General features: G+C 38.8%; 2 protein-coding genes across 2 annotated transcripts in view; one reads left to right on the forward strand and one right to left on the reverse strand.

The window, feature by feature from the left end:
• The first annotated feature begins 25 nt into the window (after positions 1 to 25).
• LOC132203978 (translation elongation factor 2) lies at positions 26 to 4,415 on the forward strand. Its single transcript, XM_059632162.1, has 9 exons — positions 26 to 182; positions 724 to 938; positions 997 to 1,190; positions 1,397 to 1,730; positions 1,846 to 2,215; positions 2,281 to 2,689; positions 2,924 to 3,423; positions 3,484 to 3,666; positions 3,751 to 4,415. Exons 1-9 carry the CDS (start codon positions 180 to 182, stop codon positions 4,075 to 4,077), a joined length of 2,535 nt encoding a protein of 844 aa, XP_059488145.1. The 5' UTR covers positions 26 to 179; the 3' UTR covers positions 4,078 to 4,415.
• Positions 4,416 to 4,645: 230 nt separating this feature from the next.
• LOC132203985 (regulator of G-protein signaling 9-binding protein-like) overlaps positions 4,646 to 16,806 on the reverse strand; it is a 32,772-nt gene continuing 20,611 nt past the window's right edge. The window contains exons 2-7 of the mRNA XM_059632176.1: positions 13,692 to 13,828; positions 12,509 to 12,675; positions 8,495 to 8,571; positions 8,101 to 8,338; positions 7,225 to 7,396; positions 4,646 to 6,188 (exon numbers count right to left, since the gene is read on the reverse strand). Coding sequence (XP_059488159.1) covers positions 6,063 to 6,188; positions 7,225 to 7,396; positions 8,101 to 8,338; positions 8,495 to 8,571; positions 12,509 to 12,675; positions 13,692 to 13,828 — 917 coding nt within the window. The 3' untranslated portion in view covers positions 4,646 to 6,062. The remainder of the gene's footprint in view (positions 6,189 to 7,224; positions 7,397 to 8,100; positions 8,339 to 8,494; positions 8,572 to 12,508; positions 12,676 to 13,691; positions 13,829 to 16,806) is intronic.

A 16,806-nucleotide genomic window follows, 5' to 3' on the forward strand; every position in this document is an offset into this window, starting at 1 on the left:
ACGTTGCCGTAATTCTGCCACACGGTGAAAGGGTGAAGCACGCGGCGTGCAACGTGGTGCAGCGTGCAGCTGCGCCTCGACGGTAAAAGGCAACACAGCAAAATCGTTCTTTCACCGCGAGTCCGCCATACAAGCCGAGGCCTTTCTTTAGTGAAGAAGGAAATCGGCAAACATCCAAAATGGTACGTAATTATTTGCCTTTTAGCCCTTTCGAAATCGTTCTTGATGTCCCGGCCGAACCGATTTTCTAATTCGTTCGGACGAAACATGTTAAGATTGGGCGGCTGAAATGCCGAAACTTACCAAGTCTGTTGAGTAGCATGCACCACTCTGAACACGGCTGGCTTGGGCCATTGACATTATGCCAACGTGTCTTTTGTAAAGTGCCGATTTATTGCTTTTTGGTCTCGACCCACATTCTATCGCTCTGAAACTCAAGATTGATAGTCGGCAAACTATTTTTGTGCAAGTTTGTGTTTCGGCGACGTTAGGAAAAGCGGAAATTCGCATGCACATATGGCCGAATGTTGATGTCCACCTGCAGCACGCTTTCTCAACATGGACTTATTTTGTTCGGCAGTTTTCCCTTCAAAACTAAAATCACCCTCTCGTCATTTTGTCTCTTTGCAATGTAATTTAAAATATCTGCATTTATTATATTGTTCTGTCTGGAAATCTCTACAATTTGGTTGACGTTAAGCCTATGTACGTTTTTTTTTGCAGGTGAACTTTTCAGTAGACGAAATCCGTGTCATGATGGACAAAAAGAAGAACATCCGAAACATGTCCGTCATCGCACACGTCGACCACGGAAAGTCGACGTTGACGGACTCTCTGGTGTCCAAGGCGGGCATCATCGCCAGCGCAAAGGCTGGTGAGACCCGCTTCACCGACACCCGTAAGGACGAGCAAGAACGATGCATCACCATTAAGTCAACGTGAGTGAAGATACACATTTTAATTAATTTTTTTTTACCACAATCATTATGTCATCAGCGCCATTTCCATGTATTTCGAGTTGGAGGACAAGGATTTGGTTTTCATCACCAACCCCGACCAACGTGACAAGGCTGAGAAGGGTTTCCTTATCAACCTGATTGACTCTCCTGGACACGTTGACTTCTCTAGCGAGGTCACAGCCGCCCTTCGTGTAACAGACGGTGCCCTTGTCGTCGTCGATTGCGTCTCTGGTGAGTCACCTGAAAATTTTATTATATAACAATGATGGTCACAGTAGTACATTCTAGCACATGATGATTGTTCTATTCACAGACCTGTTCTGAAATAATTCTTTGAAGAACTTTAGAACGGCCATCTGAAGCTTATTTAGACTTAATTGATTTTGATTTTATATTTAATTAAAATATTGATAATTAATTAATTTTTATTTCGACAGGTGTGTGCGTACAGACAGAGACTGTGCTGCGCCAGGCCATTGCCGAGCGCATCAAGCCCGTCCTTTTCATGAACAAGATGGACCGCGCCCTGCTCGAGTTGCAGTTGGAACAGGAGGAACTTTTCCAGACCTTCCAGCGCATTGTGGAAAACGTGAACGTCATCATCGCCACCTACAGCGACGACGAAGGACCAATGGGTGTTGTCCGAGTCGATACCTCCAAGGGAAGTGTGGGCTTCGGCTCTGGTCTTCACGGATGGGCCTTCACCCTGAAGCAGTTCTCCGAAATGTATGCCGAGAAGTTCAAGATTGACGTTGTGAAGCTGATGAACCGGTAAGAATTTTTTGCAATTGTCGATTCTATTATTTTTTGCTTTTAGGTGACAACTCCCTCCTAAGTTCCTATTCCTCAAAACCAGTTTTTTTTTAAACGCTTGATTAATTTTCAGCCTTTGGGGTGAGAACTTCTTCAACCCCAAGACCAAGAAGTGGGCCAAGCAGAAGGAGGACGACAACAAACGCTCCTTCTGTATGTATGTCCTGGACCCTATTTACAAGGTCTTCGACGCCATCATGAACTACAAGAAAGAGGAAACTACTGACCTGCTCAAGAAACTCAACATTGAGCTCAAGCACGAAGACTCTGACAAGGATGGAAAGGCTCTGCTGAAGGTGGTCATGCGCACCTGGTTGCCCGCTGGCGAGGCTCTGCTTCAGATGATTGCCATCCACCTGCCTTCACCTGTTGTTGCCCAGAAGTACCGTATGGAGATGTTGTATGAGGGACCACTCGATGATGAAGCCGCCGTCGCTGTCAAGGTTTGTTACATGAAGACACAATTTGGTAGCGTCTAATCTTTTTTTCAAATATTTGTTTCCAATAGAACTGCGACCCTGACGGTCCTCTGATGATGTACATTTCCAAGATGGTGCCAACCACTGACAAGGGCCGCTTCTACGCTTTCGGTCGTGTCTTCTCTGGCAAGGTGGCCACTGGCATGAAGGCCCGCATCATGGGCCCCAACTACACCCCTGGCAAGAAGGAGGATCTTTACGAGAAGGCCATCCAGCGCACCATCCTCATGATGGGACGTTACGTCGAGTCCATCGAGGACGTGCCCTGCGGCAACATCTGCGGTCTTGTTGGTGTGGATCAGTTCCTTGTCAAGACTGGAACCATCTCCACCTTCAAGGATGCCCACAACATGCGTGTCATGAAGTTCAGTGTCTCCCCTGTCGTGCGTGTGGCTGTTGAGCCCAAGAACCCTGCTGACCTGCCCAAGCTTGTGGAAGGTAAGGTTTAAAGTTTTGATACAAAATTCATATCAGAGAATTTTATTTCAAACGAAATCCCTCAAGCACATGATGATTTGTTCTATTCACAGACCTGTTCTGAAATATCTTTGAAGAACTTAAGAACGGCCATCTGAAGCACAATTATTTATATATCCTTTAATTTTTTCATTTTGAAGTTTCCTACTTAATTGATGATACATTTTTACATGGATTTTTTAATATTTTTTATAGGTCTTAAGCGTTTGGCCAAGTCAGATCCCATGGTGCAGTGTCTCATTGAGGAGTCTGGTGAGCACATCATTGCTGGTGCCGGTGAGTTGCACTTGGAAATCTGTCTGAAGGACTTGGAAGAGGACCACGCTTGCGTTCCCATCAAGAAGTCAGACCCTGTCGTGTCTTACCGTGAAACCGTCGCGGAGGAGTCGAACCAGATGTGTCTGTCAAAGTCTCCCAACAAGCACAACCGTCTGTTTATGAAGGCCGTGCCCATGCCTGATGGTCTTCCCGAGGACATTGACAAGGGTGAGGTCAACCCCAGAGACGACTTCAAGGTTCGCGGCCGCTACCTTTGCGACAAATACGAGTACGACATCACCGAGGCTCGTAAGATCTGGTGTTTCGGTCCTGACGGCACCGGCCCCAACATCCTCATTGACTGCACCAAGGGTGTGCAGTACCTGAACGAAATCAAGGATTCCGTTGTTGCTGGCTTCCAGTGGGCCACAAAGGAGGTGCGATTTTTCACCAATATCTAATATAAATTGATTTTTTATGTTAATTTTTATTCTCAGGGTGTCCTTGCTGAAGAAAACTTGCGTGGTGTGCGTTTCAACATTTATGATGTTACTCTGCATGCTGACGCCATCCATCGTGGTGGTGGCCAGATCATTCCCACAACTCGCCGTTGCCTCTATGCCTGTCTTCTGACTGCAGCTCCTCGCCTCATGGAGCCTGTGTACCTGTGCGAAGTCCAGGTAAAAATAATTTTTTTTCTCATCCAATGAATTGACTTTATATTTATAAAATTTTTGTGCTGATTAATTTCTCTGTATTAACAGTGTCCCGAAGTTGCTGTTGGAGGTATTTATGGTGTCCTGAACAGGCGTCGTGGTATTGTCTTTGAGGAGGCGCAAATTGCGGGCACACCCATGTTCGTCGTTAAGGCGTACTTGCCTGTCAACGAGTCGTTCGGATTCACTGCTGACTTGCGCAGCAACACCGGCGGTCAGGCCTTCCCCCAGAGCGTGTTTGACCACTGGCAGATCATGCCTGGAGACCCAACAGAGCCCAGCAGCAGGACATACACCATTGTCCAAGACACCCGCAAGAGGAAGGGCCTGAAGGAAGGACTTCCCGACCTCACACAATACTTGGACAAGCTGTAAACTCAACCCTTTTTTAATTAGGCCATTAAAAAATTATGAAAATTATAATCATTAATTATTATTATTTTCCAATAATCGTTCATTTTTCCAATTAATGAGATGAACTTTGTGAAGGGTTTCATTTTTTAACTCTTATTCAATGTCGGACTCGAAAGAAGTGAATCATTCACATGCATTAAGTTATGATTATGTTTGAAATTGAAAGCATCTGGCCCGTGGGAAGCTGTTGAATACGCAAACAACTTAATTTTCTACTGTTAATTCTGTTCTAAGGGAGGAACTGAGCTGCAATTGTCATTGTGTAAATGGCATTGATTAATAAAATGACAAAAGAAATGCTTGAATCGTTTTAATTCATAAATTTATCTTCCGATATGGCTCATAAATTTTGGAGGAGTGTTAATTTAAAAGATTATTTTATTTTTCTTATGGTAAGGGAAGGGAATTTAAAAGTATTTTATTATATTTAAATATTTTCGAGAATGAGACAAGCGCATCAAATGACTACTAAAACTTATAGCATCTACTGCTTGTGAGGCAGAAATTAAACGTCGGAGGTGGTGATAAACTTGATCCAGTTTTATTGAAAGACACGGATTTCCATTTTAAATGTTTCTAATAAACCTGCTTCAGAATGCGTACAACTTTAAATTATTATTTAATTACATTGTCTTAGTGCGACACAGTTGATGTCAAATCTTTTTTGACGTATCTCCTATATAGCACATAACATTTTTCTGCAAGATAACTTTATTAGGCCTTTTATAGTACAGTATGAAATGTTTTAAAAGCTTGATAAATTAAAAAAAAAATGGCATGATACATTATTAGACACTTTGCCAACTGATCGTGGCTATTATTTATAGTGAAATTTTGAAAAGGTCTAATTTTACATATTATCCATCCAGAGGTGACACAATTTTCAACGTTCTAAGTCCTTTTTTTAATTCTTTACATTAGTCAATTTTATGTAATATTATATTGCCATTTTGAATATTGTTTGTTAAAATTTGGCATGAATTATGTTACATAAGTTACGTACTTATTTAACTCATTGCTTTGAAACAACAACTCGAAACTCTTCCCAGGACACAATTTTCTACCAAAAATACTTATTTTTTTTTTTTCACAAGTCATAAAACGTTTGAAAATAATAAACATACGTTCAATTAAAAAATTGAAACTCAACTTCAACCTTAATTACTAAAATAATTATTATAAAAGCATGATAATAAGATCAACCACAAATAATGGGATCTACTTGTACTTGAAAAACATTTGCCCAAGTTTATAAGCCCGGTTTCAATTTATTGCATGAAATCCACCTAGAGTGTTTAGTTTTCAAGTTTCATTAAATGGTTGCAGTTCCTTAAATTTTTCAAGCAACGACATTAGTCAGCTTCCCTCCCATTACTTAGAAAATAATACAATTATTTTCGCAATGAAAAGGCAATGGCGCAAAAGTTTAAGTAATTCCACATGGACAAGTATAAGGCCTCTCTAATGAAAGCATCAAGCACAAATTTCCCAAACTTCGCACAACGTCAACATAATTTTAACTATTCAATTTTAAAATGTCATTTTATATTCTCCTACAAATTTCTACCAAAAGAAATGCTTAAATCACAAAGCCATAAACATTCTAAATGTTTTCATTAATACCCTTCCCCATTCAAAAGCGCAACATTCAGTCCCTCTACTATAATATAATAATAAAAAAGAGCGTATTCCGCCTTGCCAAAACACCTTTATAACAGCGTGGACCGACCGCATTAGAGGTCCGTTCGCACGTCGTATTGTCAGAAACTTTTGTCCCAGCATCACTTAACAAGTTGTACAGAGAAAAACGGCGGTGATAACAAGAAAGTGCGTGGTGGTTCCCAGAGTCGAGGGAGGCTGACTGAAAGACTGGAAAAAGTAGTCTAATGATGGCGAGCAGCCCGGGAACCCAACAGGGACGAAGGGAGTGACCCGGGCCTCCGCCACTAGAACAGCACAGCCAGCAAGGCGCACAAGACGGCGGCCACGGCGAGAACGCTGACTAGGCCCACTAGCAGATAACAAATGAACCGCCGCTGCTGCAGACTCATCCCTTCGCCTTCAATTCCCACCTGTAGCAAGAAATTTTAATTTGATATTATTTTCAAAATTAAATTAAAAGAAAGGCTAAATACATAGGATTAGGAACGATGGGTATGAATACTTTTAATTCATTAATGCTATGCCAATGTTGGGATTACTTTAAAATTATTAAAAAATTATATATTATGTTCAAAATAATCTGTGAAATTTTCAGTGAATTGAAATAATCAATAAATAACCGCACCAATCAAAGATAACTAATGATAAATTTTAGGTAAAAATTTTTTAATGGTTTAACACGTTGATATATTTTTTATTTTGTAAGTAAATTTTCTTTGCTATTAAAAAAGGCACCGTGCTACTTTTTTTAAAGTCAGGGGCTCTTTTTAGTCTGACTTATATGACCACAGTAAACTCACAAAATTGCTACTTTTTTGGACGATTACATGGGACCTGTAAAAAGTAAGCGCTATGAAAAGCTCTCGTGCGCGATAAAAATATCAAGCTAGGGATTTTATTATTGCAGATCCTTAAACTTGACCGCAGACATTGTAGTTTTTTGCTGTTACTCAAATTACACGCGAGGGAGCAAATTGTGAATAAAAGAAGGGAATCATCGTGCATGAGAAAAGACGCATCCGGGACGTGGAACAAAGTTTTTCGTGTAAAATAACTAATTGCTTGCACAACCACTCGCCCGCAGTTAAGTACTAACTGGGCGCGCTCTCTGGAATAGCCGACCACACATTACACATGGACGTAAAAAAATAAGTAAGAGAGATGGAAGCAGCCGAGGCTGCCATAAAGAGGATGGCGAAACGAGGGAGCAAGAGATTGAAATCGCGCAGTAAACTTTTTAAATAACACGTCCGCGGGCGAAGATCGCGTCGAAGCTGCAACAACTTCTGATTGCCGAAACTTTTCTCGTCAAAAATTTCCTTCTCCGGCGGGTGTGTTTAATATTGATTCTTGTTTTATCTGAGGCGCGGAAATGGCGGCGGACGCTTTTTGTTCCACGACAAGAGCGCGTTACGCGCATTGTTTTGTGCTCACACTCTACTGTACCTGGCACTCTTCTTCCAAAGACTGCTCGTTGTTTTCCGAGCCATCTTTGGTCTTGCCGTTGTTTTGGGCGGCGTTCTGCTGCTCCATGTGTTGCTGCCACTCTTTCATGTCGATCACGCTGTGGTCGCCCTTTTGAAACTCCGGCACCACCTCGCGCAAATCCACAATTTCTCTAAAATTTCAGAATAAAAAATATAAATATTCCTTTACAACTTTTAAAACGCTTGTGTAATTAACAGCAATTAATAATATAGGCTGATTAGGAAAAAAGCCTTTATTTTTTTATAATCCGCACTGTTAAGTTTATTCAGTAATTCTTATTTTATTTTGATTTGTAGATTTCTAGCAAAAAGTTAACTACATTTTAATAGCTTGCAAAATTAAGTTGGAAATTGAATTTTAAATAAAGTCGAGAAATGAAAAATTGCCTCACATTATTCGCATTCGGACATAAATTGCATAAGGCCTATTGAAAGTAAAGGTTAACTGCTCACATTTTATACTGTATTTTTTTCTTTCTCTTTTATAACCCCAATAATGCAAAATTACGTTATAATAATGTTGTGGAGCGCCTTTTGACCTCTTCATGCGGAAAGATCAACAGTTGAACGCGCAAATATAATGCTGCAACCTGTGTGGCGTAAATGTCACGCGTGTTGCCTAACTTTCAACCGACAGGCACTCGACTGTTGCTCGTACAGTTTGAAACGATCAAGATTTTAACACGTGTTGATCACTCTTTTAACTTTAACAGGGAAGAAAAATCCCCGATCTAAAAATCGAAAGATAAAACTTTTTTCTTTTCGCAGAAATTCTTAATAAATATACTTGTTCAGGGTTGTTGAAACAAAAATTCCATTAGGTCAAATTTTTTACTTGTGAAGTTGGTTAAGTTCGGCTGTTTCCAACGCCGTCTTGTCTTGAGGTGCGTTGAGTTCCGTAGGCGGCCGGAATCCACCCATGGCGGCCACAGCGGCCACCGTGGCCACCGGTTTGTGGTGCAGCACCGCACAGATGCCGCCAAACTCGTGAAGACCCGTGTTGATGAAGCCAGCCGGCGCTCCGCTCAGAGAAAACAGCCGCAACAAACTCAGCGAACGCTGCATGTCGCCCTCTGTTTTGCGAGCAAAGATTAAAAAGGTCTGCGAGCTTACGGTTGGCACAACGGAATGAAATGTTTTATTCATTGTGGGGGAAAATTTCATTAAAAAAATAAACTGACAGTCGTGTTCATTTCCAAGGTACGAGAAGAAACGGAAAATGTGCTTACCTAAAATACAAACGCAACAGCAGTAGAGGTACCATAATCTTTCTATCTCCGCTCTGTCCTTTTCATTCAACTTTGAGCTGAAATAAAAAAGTAAATAGATCAATAACAAACTTTTGAGATACTGATATGTTACCATATCAGACCAAATATCAATAAATTCAAATAAATTTATCTAAATTTGCGAAAGCCAATGGCAAACTTTGAAGCATTTTATGATAATGTGATTCCCATTCCAAGCTATTTATCTAGTTCTGCGAAAGAGTAATGCTTATCTGTATAGTACTGTGAACTTTTCCAAATAAATGCATCCAATATAGTTGCTGTATGCCAACTTTGGATTGCTCATATTTATTCATGGGGAGAACCTCAGCCGGAGTTTGCAAGGAAAATTATAAACAAGTTGATAAGTAGTTGCTCTTGTGTGAGCAGAAAGCGGCGTGTGCAAAGGAAAAGTAATGCAACAATTTAAATTCCAGGCACGCAAACATTCCACACGCTGAACGACGACCGCATACATATACCGAGTAGTATTGATTTTCCATCAGCAATAGAAGAGCACGCCACGGAGAGCGCACTCACTTTATTTGATATTATGAAAAGTGCAAAAAGTGTGTGGCCGAGAATCGAATTTCCACCGAGAGCAGAGTGGCCTCGTCACAGAAGCTTCCGGCCCGAAATTTTGTCACCCCCTCGCATCGAGGCAGATTTCTTTTTCCCATTATTTTCCACCAAGCTCGGCTAATCCGGCGCGGCGGGACGAATTTGCGGTCGGGCAACTTCACCGCCTGCGCTTTTTTCCCTTTTCATTTTATTTACACCACCGTCACAAAGACAGAGGGCAAGGCTGGCCGTAAAAATGATATACGCACCTGCCCCATGCAGCGAAATTGGGTGTTCTTAAACATGTGTGTTCCCGAAGGGGTAGCCTTGAAATAAATCAAGTTGGAATAAAGGGAATTGTGGCGTATCGAATGTTGTAGGAATTGAAACAATATGTGTGCTTTCAAATTAATAACTTAATTTAAAAAATAATTAAAATTGTTTCCTTTGAGAAGTAAAAAAGTACTGAAATTTAAACGCTATTAACTACTCCGTCTACTGATTAGTGCTGATTAGTTCAATTTTTCAGTCTGAACAGTTCAATAATTATTATTATTTATTCTAGGAAAAAATCAAAAGAAGGGAAAAAAAGAAGGGATATGAGTGAAAAACTCGCCCCAACTGCAGCCTTAAAATACAATCAAATTTTCAGCGTTTTCTACAATTCTTCAAAAGAAATGTTATTCTTTTTTTCTTAAGAATTAATTTTTCCTTTATTGGCTTTAATTTTAATGAAAAATCTCCAGACATACTATAAACATAACATAAAATATCATTTCTCCCTATAGAGCACAATTCCTACAGGTCTGTCAGTGAGAGGAGTGATGACCAGGCGAGGAGTGTTGCCCAGGTACTCGCAAAGTCGTATCAACCTAACATAATTACTAAAAAAAAATCAATAAAGGCGCTAAAGTCTGCTTGCTTTGATCTAGCTCGGTTTTTCAATGATGGCTAAAAAATCAACAGATGGTCAAGCAGTTATCTTGATGTTAAATTTCTTGCTTTTTCTAGGGCAATTTATCTTATTTAACTATTTGAAATCTTCTAAATATTAATGCATAACTATTAATTAACTTTTTTTTAGCAAATCTTCTCTTCAATCATGGACCCAATTAATATAATTAAAATTAATTTAAAAAAATATTGTTGCTATAAAATGGAATACAGAAATAATAATTAATAAAGAGTAAATAAATCACAGTATTAAAATTTACAAAGATGCAAAAAAATTGACTAAATAATACATTTTATTGCAAATAATAAAAGTTTAACAAACCGCGCATCTTTTATTGCTGCTCAAATAAAAAAGCTATACCGTTCTAGTTAACTGCCTGTTTTCTCTTGAAATTGGATAGGTCCATTTGCAAGAAAGCCGGGAAGTGAATCGTCCTTTGTGCTGAGTGGACGGCACACATGCACACGCACTCGGGAGAAGCAAACGAGATGGGCGCGCTGCTCAGATTGATGAGCGCAGCCGGAAGATAAGGAAAGTCGTAAATCTGGTGGTGGTGCTGCCTGAGCCGCTGGTGCCAACGCATCAACACACACACTGACAACTGGGTCAACTTTTTTGCTCGGTGGAGAAAGAGAGTCGACAGCAGAGTTGAGAGATGAGACTTGCCGGGGTGAATGGCAAATAAGCAGTCGAGCGGAAAAAGAGCGCTATTTTTCAGCAGGCGTTTTTTTTTTCGGAAGGAAAGTCGAATGGAATTGCTTATATTATCATTGGCTGTATTGGTTTTCCTTGCAACGCGCGCGGTCACAGACTGGCGGATAATATATCTGTTGAATAAATTTCCTCTGCCGCTGTTGGCACTAAAGACGAATCTCTCCGCATTACAACAAGCTCAAAATCGTGCCAGCGCAAAATGCTGTAGTTTTTTTAATAAGCACCCTCGGATTGCGAGAAATGTCAGATTATTACTGTTAATGCTTTGATTTTCAGTGCGTTTTTTTACACGATCAGTTTCAGAATTGTTTATTGAAAATGTAACAAATTATAGAAAGAAAATCTTAAATTGGCCTTAGAACCAAAAAGGTTAAAAAAAACTACTTGATTTTTTATTATTTTTATTATTGCTGTTTATACTACTTTAGTCATGTCTTAAAGATTTACAATTGAAAATATACAAATTAACAACTTAACAATTAAATTTGCTTCTTGAACTGAACCAGAAGCTTCAGTCGACTTTGACATACCAATTTAAAATAGTTCAACTCAAGAGAAACATGATCTTGATATAAAACTTCATTTTCTAGCGATTCATTGTGTAAGTTTCTAGATACGGCAATTAAGATTATGTAGTACGATAGCAAAATTTTTTTACTCTACGAGAGGGAATTAATTTTATTGGCGTTCTACATTAGCCATCAAATTTAAAATTATACTCTGTCTCAGTTGATAGAGAATCAATAATTGCAGAAAATGGATCTTCTTGTAAGTTTTAAATATTCAACATTCCAACTTATAGCTTTTAATTTCAATATTTTAAGATTTTTGTCTTTCTAAAAATTTGTTCCGAATAATTTTTGAATGAAATATTTGTTACACACCAACAGCGCACACTCAAAGAAATGAACGTAAATTATTATATTCAAAGTTTGATTTTCGACGCTTCCGAAAGCATTAAATTTCTCGCAATTTACAATCAAAGAGAAGGCAGAATTTACTAAACCAATTTTTTGCTGGCCAAAAGTATATCGACATTTTTCATTTCAGCCAGATCAATATTTGATTTGAGTAGCGTAAAATTTTTTAAATGAAAACCGAAAGGAAAACAGAAATTCGCTAAATGCATTGAAGGAATTAAAAATTTAATTCAAAGTAATAATAAAATTAAATTTTAAATATTTAATACAGGCGTAATTCGTTAAATTGTGGAAAGAAATCAGAGTGTCGTCATTTTCAACTTAAAGCTTTAAACAAGGGTGCACTAATTAGTCCACACTTTTTCTGTGCTCTCCACCCAGTCCGTTCCTAATTCAGTTTGCAATGCTGTCCCGCATTTGACACACTCGGCACTCTTTAGTGCGGAGAGACGGTGCTCACTCGGTTCAGAGAGAGGTCCTCTGTTATTTCCACTACGCGCCTGAGAGACGGAGAGAGCGTGTGCGCATTTTTTTTGTCCATCTCGTAAAACGCAGGTGCGCTCTCTCGTCCCCTTTTTGCCTGTGGCTTTGCAATTACCAGTTGAGCTCATTCCCTATTCTTTTTCATCTCTCGCTTTGAAAACTCTCATAGCAGTCCGGCCGGCAGCGCAGGATTTTTAGTTTTTTGAAACGATCCTCTCCCTTTGTTAATTTTTTACAAGTGACCTAGTTTTCGTTAAATTAGAAACTTTTCCCACAAGCATGTAAATACAATCACATAAAAAGATAAACTAAACTTGTGAAAAAAAATTTAAAAAAACTCACTCGCTCAGAGCGGGCATCAGCTTGAGTCTCGCCTGCTTGGTCAGTTCTTGCGCCCTTTTTCTCGTCCTTTTCAGTTCGTCCCTCAACTGGCTGTTGTCGCCACTTCCACCCAGGGTGCGTGCCAACGAGTGGTGCGAAGAAACCTCGCGGTTCAGGTCAGTCACCAGCTGCAATAAAAAGAAAGTCGCAGAAAAATTGTAAATACTTCGCGGCAGGTTGACTTTTATTGGCGAAACTACTTTGCTTATAATAAGCTGGGAAATTTATTACAACAAAGAGGGCAGAAAATATGCCGGCGGCCTTTCTCCTATAATTACAACAAAGAGCCGCTCTCCAAGCTGCTTCCAACAACGGCGCTTAATTAGCATCATTTAGAGCATAGGAAAATGTGAAAATTTTGCTCAACTCGGCGCAGAAAGCTATTAAAACGGCGTATTTCCCCAGAGTCTCTTCCTCATCTGCTTTTCCATCAAGTTTTTTTAGTTGAACAAATAAGGAAAGTGGCGGGGGCATATCGCATGCAGACGATTCCGCGAGGAAAGAAGAAATTAGTTTTGAAACAAATTCGTCGGACAGAGATAAATCCGCAGCGGGACCAAAACTCCTATGAAATTTGAAATTTATTATGTCGACTCGAATAAATCTCGAGATGGCTTTTTGTCAAAGCGGATTTGAATTAAAGCGGTAAGAGTGCTGGAGCGAATTTACTGCAGCCCGAGTTTCCACGAAGCTTAATCTATTCTGGGTTCCTATCTGTTTGTGAGTCTCTGTTCTCTTTTGAATTGCGAGATGCGTAGTGAAAAGGCTGCAAAATTGTTATCTCCCACTTTAATCTCGTTGCAAAAGCTGGGGAAAAATAAACCAAAAAAGACTTCCCCCTGAGGTTTTTTGCTTTTAATATTCAACAATGAAAAAAAGCTCTTATAAAAATAGAACTCTTGGAACATTATTTTTAAAGACATAAATTTTGTAAATGCCCCAAAAAAAGAAGAAAAATCGCTTGCTTCTGCTTTCATAAAAACTTTTCGATTTATGCAAATTGAAAGTGATTTTAATCTTAATTTTATTTTTACAAGAAATTTATTCAAATTAAAATTACATTATTTTGCAAATTTTGTTTAAAAAATAGCCTTCAAATTTTCTCCAAAAATTTGATTCAAAATAAAACAAAATTGGAACTCACCCTGAGACACTCGGTTTTGCAGGCTTCGGTGCTGTCGACGCATCGGTCTTTGTGCGAACAATAGGGCAACCAAAGCACCGTTGCCCCGCTGTCGGTCACGTGAGCACTGGAGCCTCCTCGGTTGAACATGCTCCATCCTGAAACACATTTTTAAAATTCAATAATATAATTTAATTTGTTGATCATTTCATTTCGAATGAGAATTTTTTTATTGTTCAATTGTAACTTTCTCATATACATTTCTTTTAACATTTTGAGAATTTTTTGCAGGCCTGCAAAGTTTCAGCCAAATGAACTTTTCGCTTAGCAGCTGTGGTTTGGGCGAAACAAATAACGATATTATTTTACTTGTATGCACGCACACGGGAGAGCGTGAAAGCCACGAGTTTGCACTAATTTATTTTAGCGTAAAGTTAAAAAATGTGGCGAGCAAAATGGCGCATGCATTAAACTCGAACAAGGCGTGCGCATGTTTCTAAAAAGTACCGCTCGTCTAACGTAAAAAATAAACAAATTGTGCCACGGTTCATATAGCTATTCTGTTTAAATACTGAAAAATTATGAAAAAAACCTGGTATTTTTCTCATATTTGTTTTATTTTTAGAAGAAAAATTTGCATTGGAAAGATGGAATTTAGTAAACAACTTTTTTCCCTTTATAAATTGATTGTGAAACTAATAAGACTAATTTCTTCCAATTTTAAAATTCTGAATTTTTTAACTATTATTCGCTAGGGTCAATTTAAAAAAGTATAATAAACAACATCACCCTAGCGATGAAACTGTCGAAATTCCATCAATGTCGTCTTGTATGTAGGCAGTAGATGGGATTTCTCCTCCTAGAATTTAATTACGTTTCGCAGATGGACGTGTTTATTTCGAGAGCTGCTGGGCAAGTGAGACGATGTACGGCTCTTTTAATAATGTTTGCTAGCGCTCGCAAAAACGAAGCCCAGCCCAGCTTGTCCGCCCGCCACTGGGGCAAATAAACCCTTGTTGGACGTATTCACAAAAGCAGGGAGCAGTCACAAAAAATGTTATTTTCAGGCAGTGTATGTGCAACTAGATGTTTGTTAAAGGATGAGGTGCTTTTTGTTAATTTTCTTCCCGATCAGAGAGGGAGACGCCACTCAGTTGTTTACCACTTGATCTTGATGAAACGCTTAACATCAGTAAAATGAGCGATGATGTTGTAGATTCAAATCAAACAACACAATATTACATTATGTTATAGTTTTGATGGATGATGGATATAAATTTATAATTATTTTAAATTGCCCAAGATAAGTAATAAATTGAATTAATAAAACGTCTAAGAGACAATAAAAAAATTTACAAAATTAATGGGGGAGATTCAATAGACTTAGCCCTCACGGGACAAACAAAAACTGTTTATATAAAAATATAAAAATTAAATGCAAGGAATATCAAGGAATTAATAATGCTTATAATAATTTTATGTAATAGAAAAATGTTTTTGTAAAGACATAAAGACTAATTGTAGGCAAAATTTGATTATCGAGCAGTTTTTTTATCTTTTTATTTATGCAAAATCGTTGGGCAAAATAAATCAAGGTCGCAGCTATTTCAGGTTTGGTCAGAAGTCTCTCGCGTCTAGCTAGAGCTACAGTCCTAATTAAAATATAATTAAGAAATAAACCTTGGAAGCAACTAAATAATTTAAAAATCTGATTTTGAAAACATTCACACTCAATTTGCACGCCAGGACTAGTTTAGGTTAAAGGCCCCTCTCATCTAACTACAGCATAAGTCCTGGCAAAATTATTTAAAAAAAAAACTTGCTAACGATTATATAACCCATTGGTTTGTAAATTAGAAAATGTTAGGCACTTATGTTTATTTTTACTTACAAAGGTGCTGAGGGGTAAAAAATTAAACGGACACCAAAAAATTTTCAATTTGTAATCCGTAAATTTGCAATAAAAAATAAATAATTTTTTTTATCCGTTTTCACTCGGTTCAACATCTTGTAACTTTAGCCGATTTTGCGTGTTCCTCTCTCCGAAAGTACATGAAGAGCCTCGTGTGTGAAGAACACGTTGGAAAGTAACAGGTATGTTAAGAGGGGTGTCTGCGAAGTGTTCATTCTCCGTTGGACCACCACCAAATTAAAAGCAATCGCCGGCGAAAGTGCAAAAAGAGATAATTTGAAAACACTCACAAGCGTGAGTCGTGGGTGCTCTTTCAACCACGGGATCGATTCTTCGCCGCGATTCTGCGCCACATACTTTTCGCCTACACATAAACAACGCGCATATTAAATTAGCCGAAATCAAATTTATCACAAACCGAATCTTCCGTAAAGCGATGAGGGGTGTTTGTTGTTAGATGACGTTGATACAATTCAGAGTGCTCTGCTTTTTACCAGCAACTGCGCAACCGACACTGCTATTCATCAATTCGCCCGCTGAACCGAAAGCTTAAAAAGCGTCGATCCATCACGATTGACAAATTACGCAGCACGCACGCCTGTCTTGTTTGATTCAATCTCTGATGACGGTCATTTTTATCAATTCTGATTGTTTTTACACGCTATTTTCTTTTAGAGGGCGATTTTTGCAGACAAAAACAAAAAATATTCAGTGCATAAATACATTTTTGCAAAGAAAAGAGTTCTTGAAAAAAGTTGCAATTGCTCTGGCGCAAAACGACCTCCTCATTTCTCAAAGGTGCAATAACGCGCGCAGCAGGCGAAGATTGCCCGCTGACTCTGGAGTTGATATCCTTTATTGTTAGTCGAAAAGCCTCTTTTGCATTTTTCACCTTTGCGCAGCCCCTCTCCAAGAATTGTACGTACGGTGGAAAGGTTGTTTCTTTGCTGTGGAACACGAGAGGCCCGCCTGTCAATGTTTGTTCAAATCGAAATGTATCACAATTTCCTCTCGGGATTTCTACATTGAAAGCTCGAACCGTAAAAGCGAGCTGATTCGTCTAAAACACGTAAGCACTAATTGAATTTGCTGTCAACAGGAAAAGTGAATGAAGGCTATAAATAGAGGTAAAATTGACTTTAAATCAAATAATTAAATAAGAAATTATGTGGTCTATCAATTCAAATGTGCTTAGTCTATTAGCTTTTGTATTTTACATTAACT

Source organism: Neocloeon triangulifer, unplaced genomic scaffold, assembly GCF_031216515.1.
Source record: "Neocloeon triangulifer isolate White Clay Creek 2 clone unplaced genomic scaffold, ASM3121651v1 ptg000002l, whole genome shotgun sequence".
NCBI classification, from domain to species: domain Eukaryota; kingdom Metazoa; phylum Arthropoda; class Insecta; order Ephemeroptera; family Baetidae; genus Neocloeon; species Neocloeon triangulifer.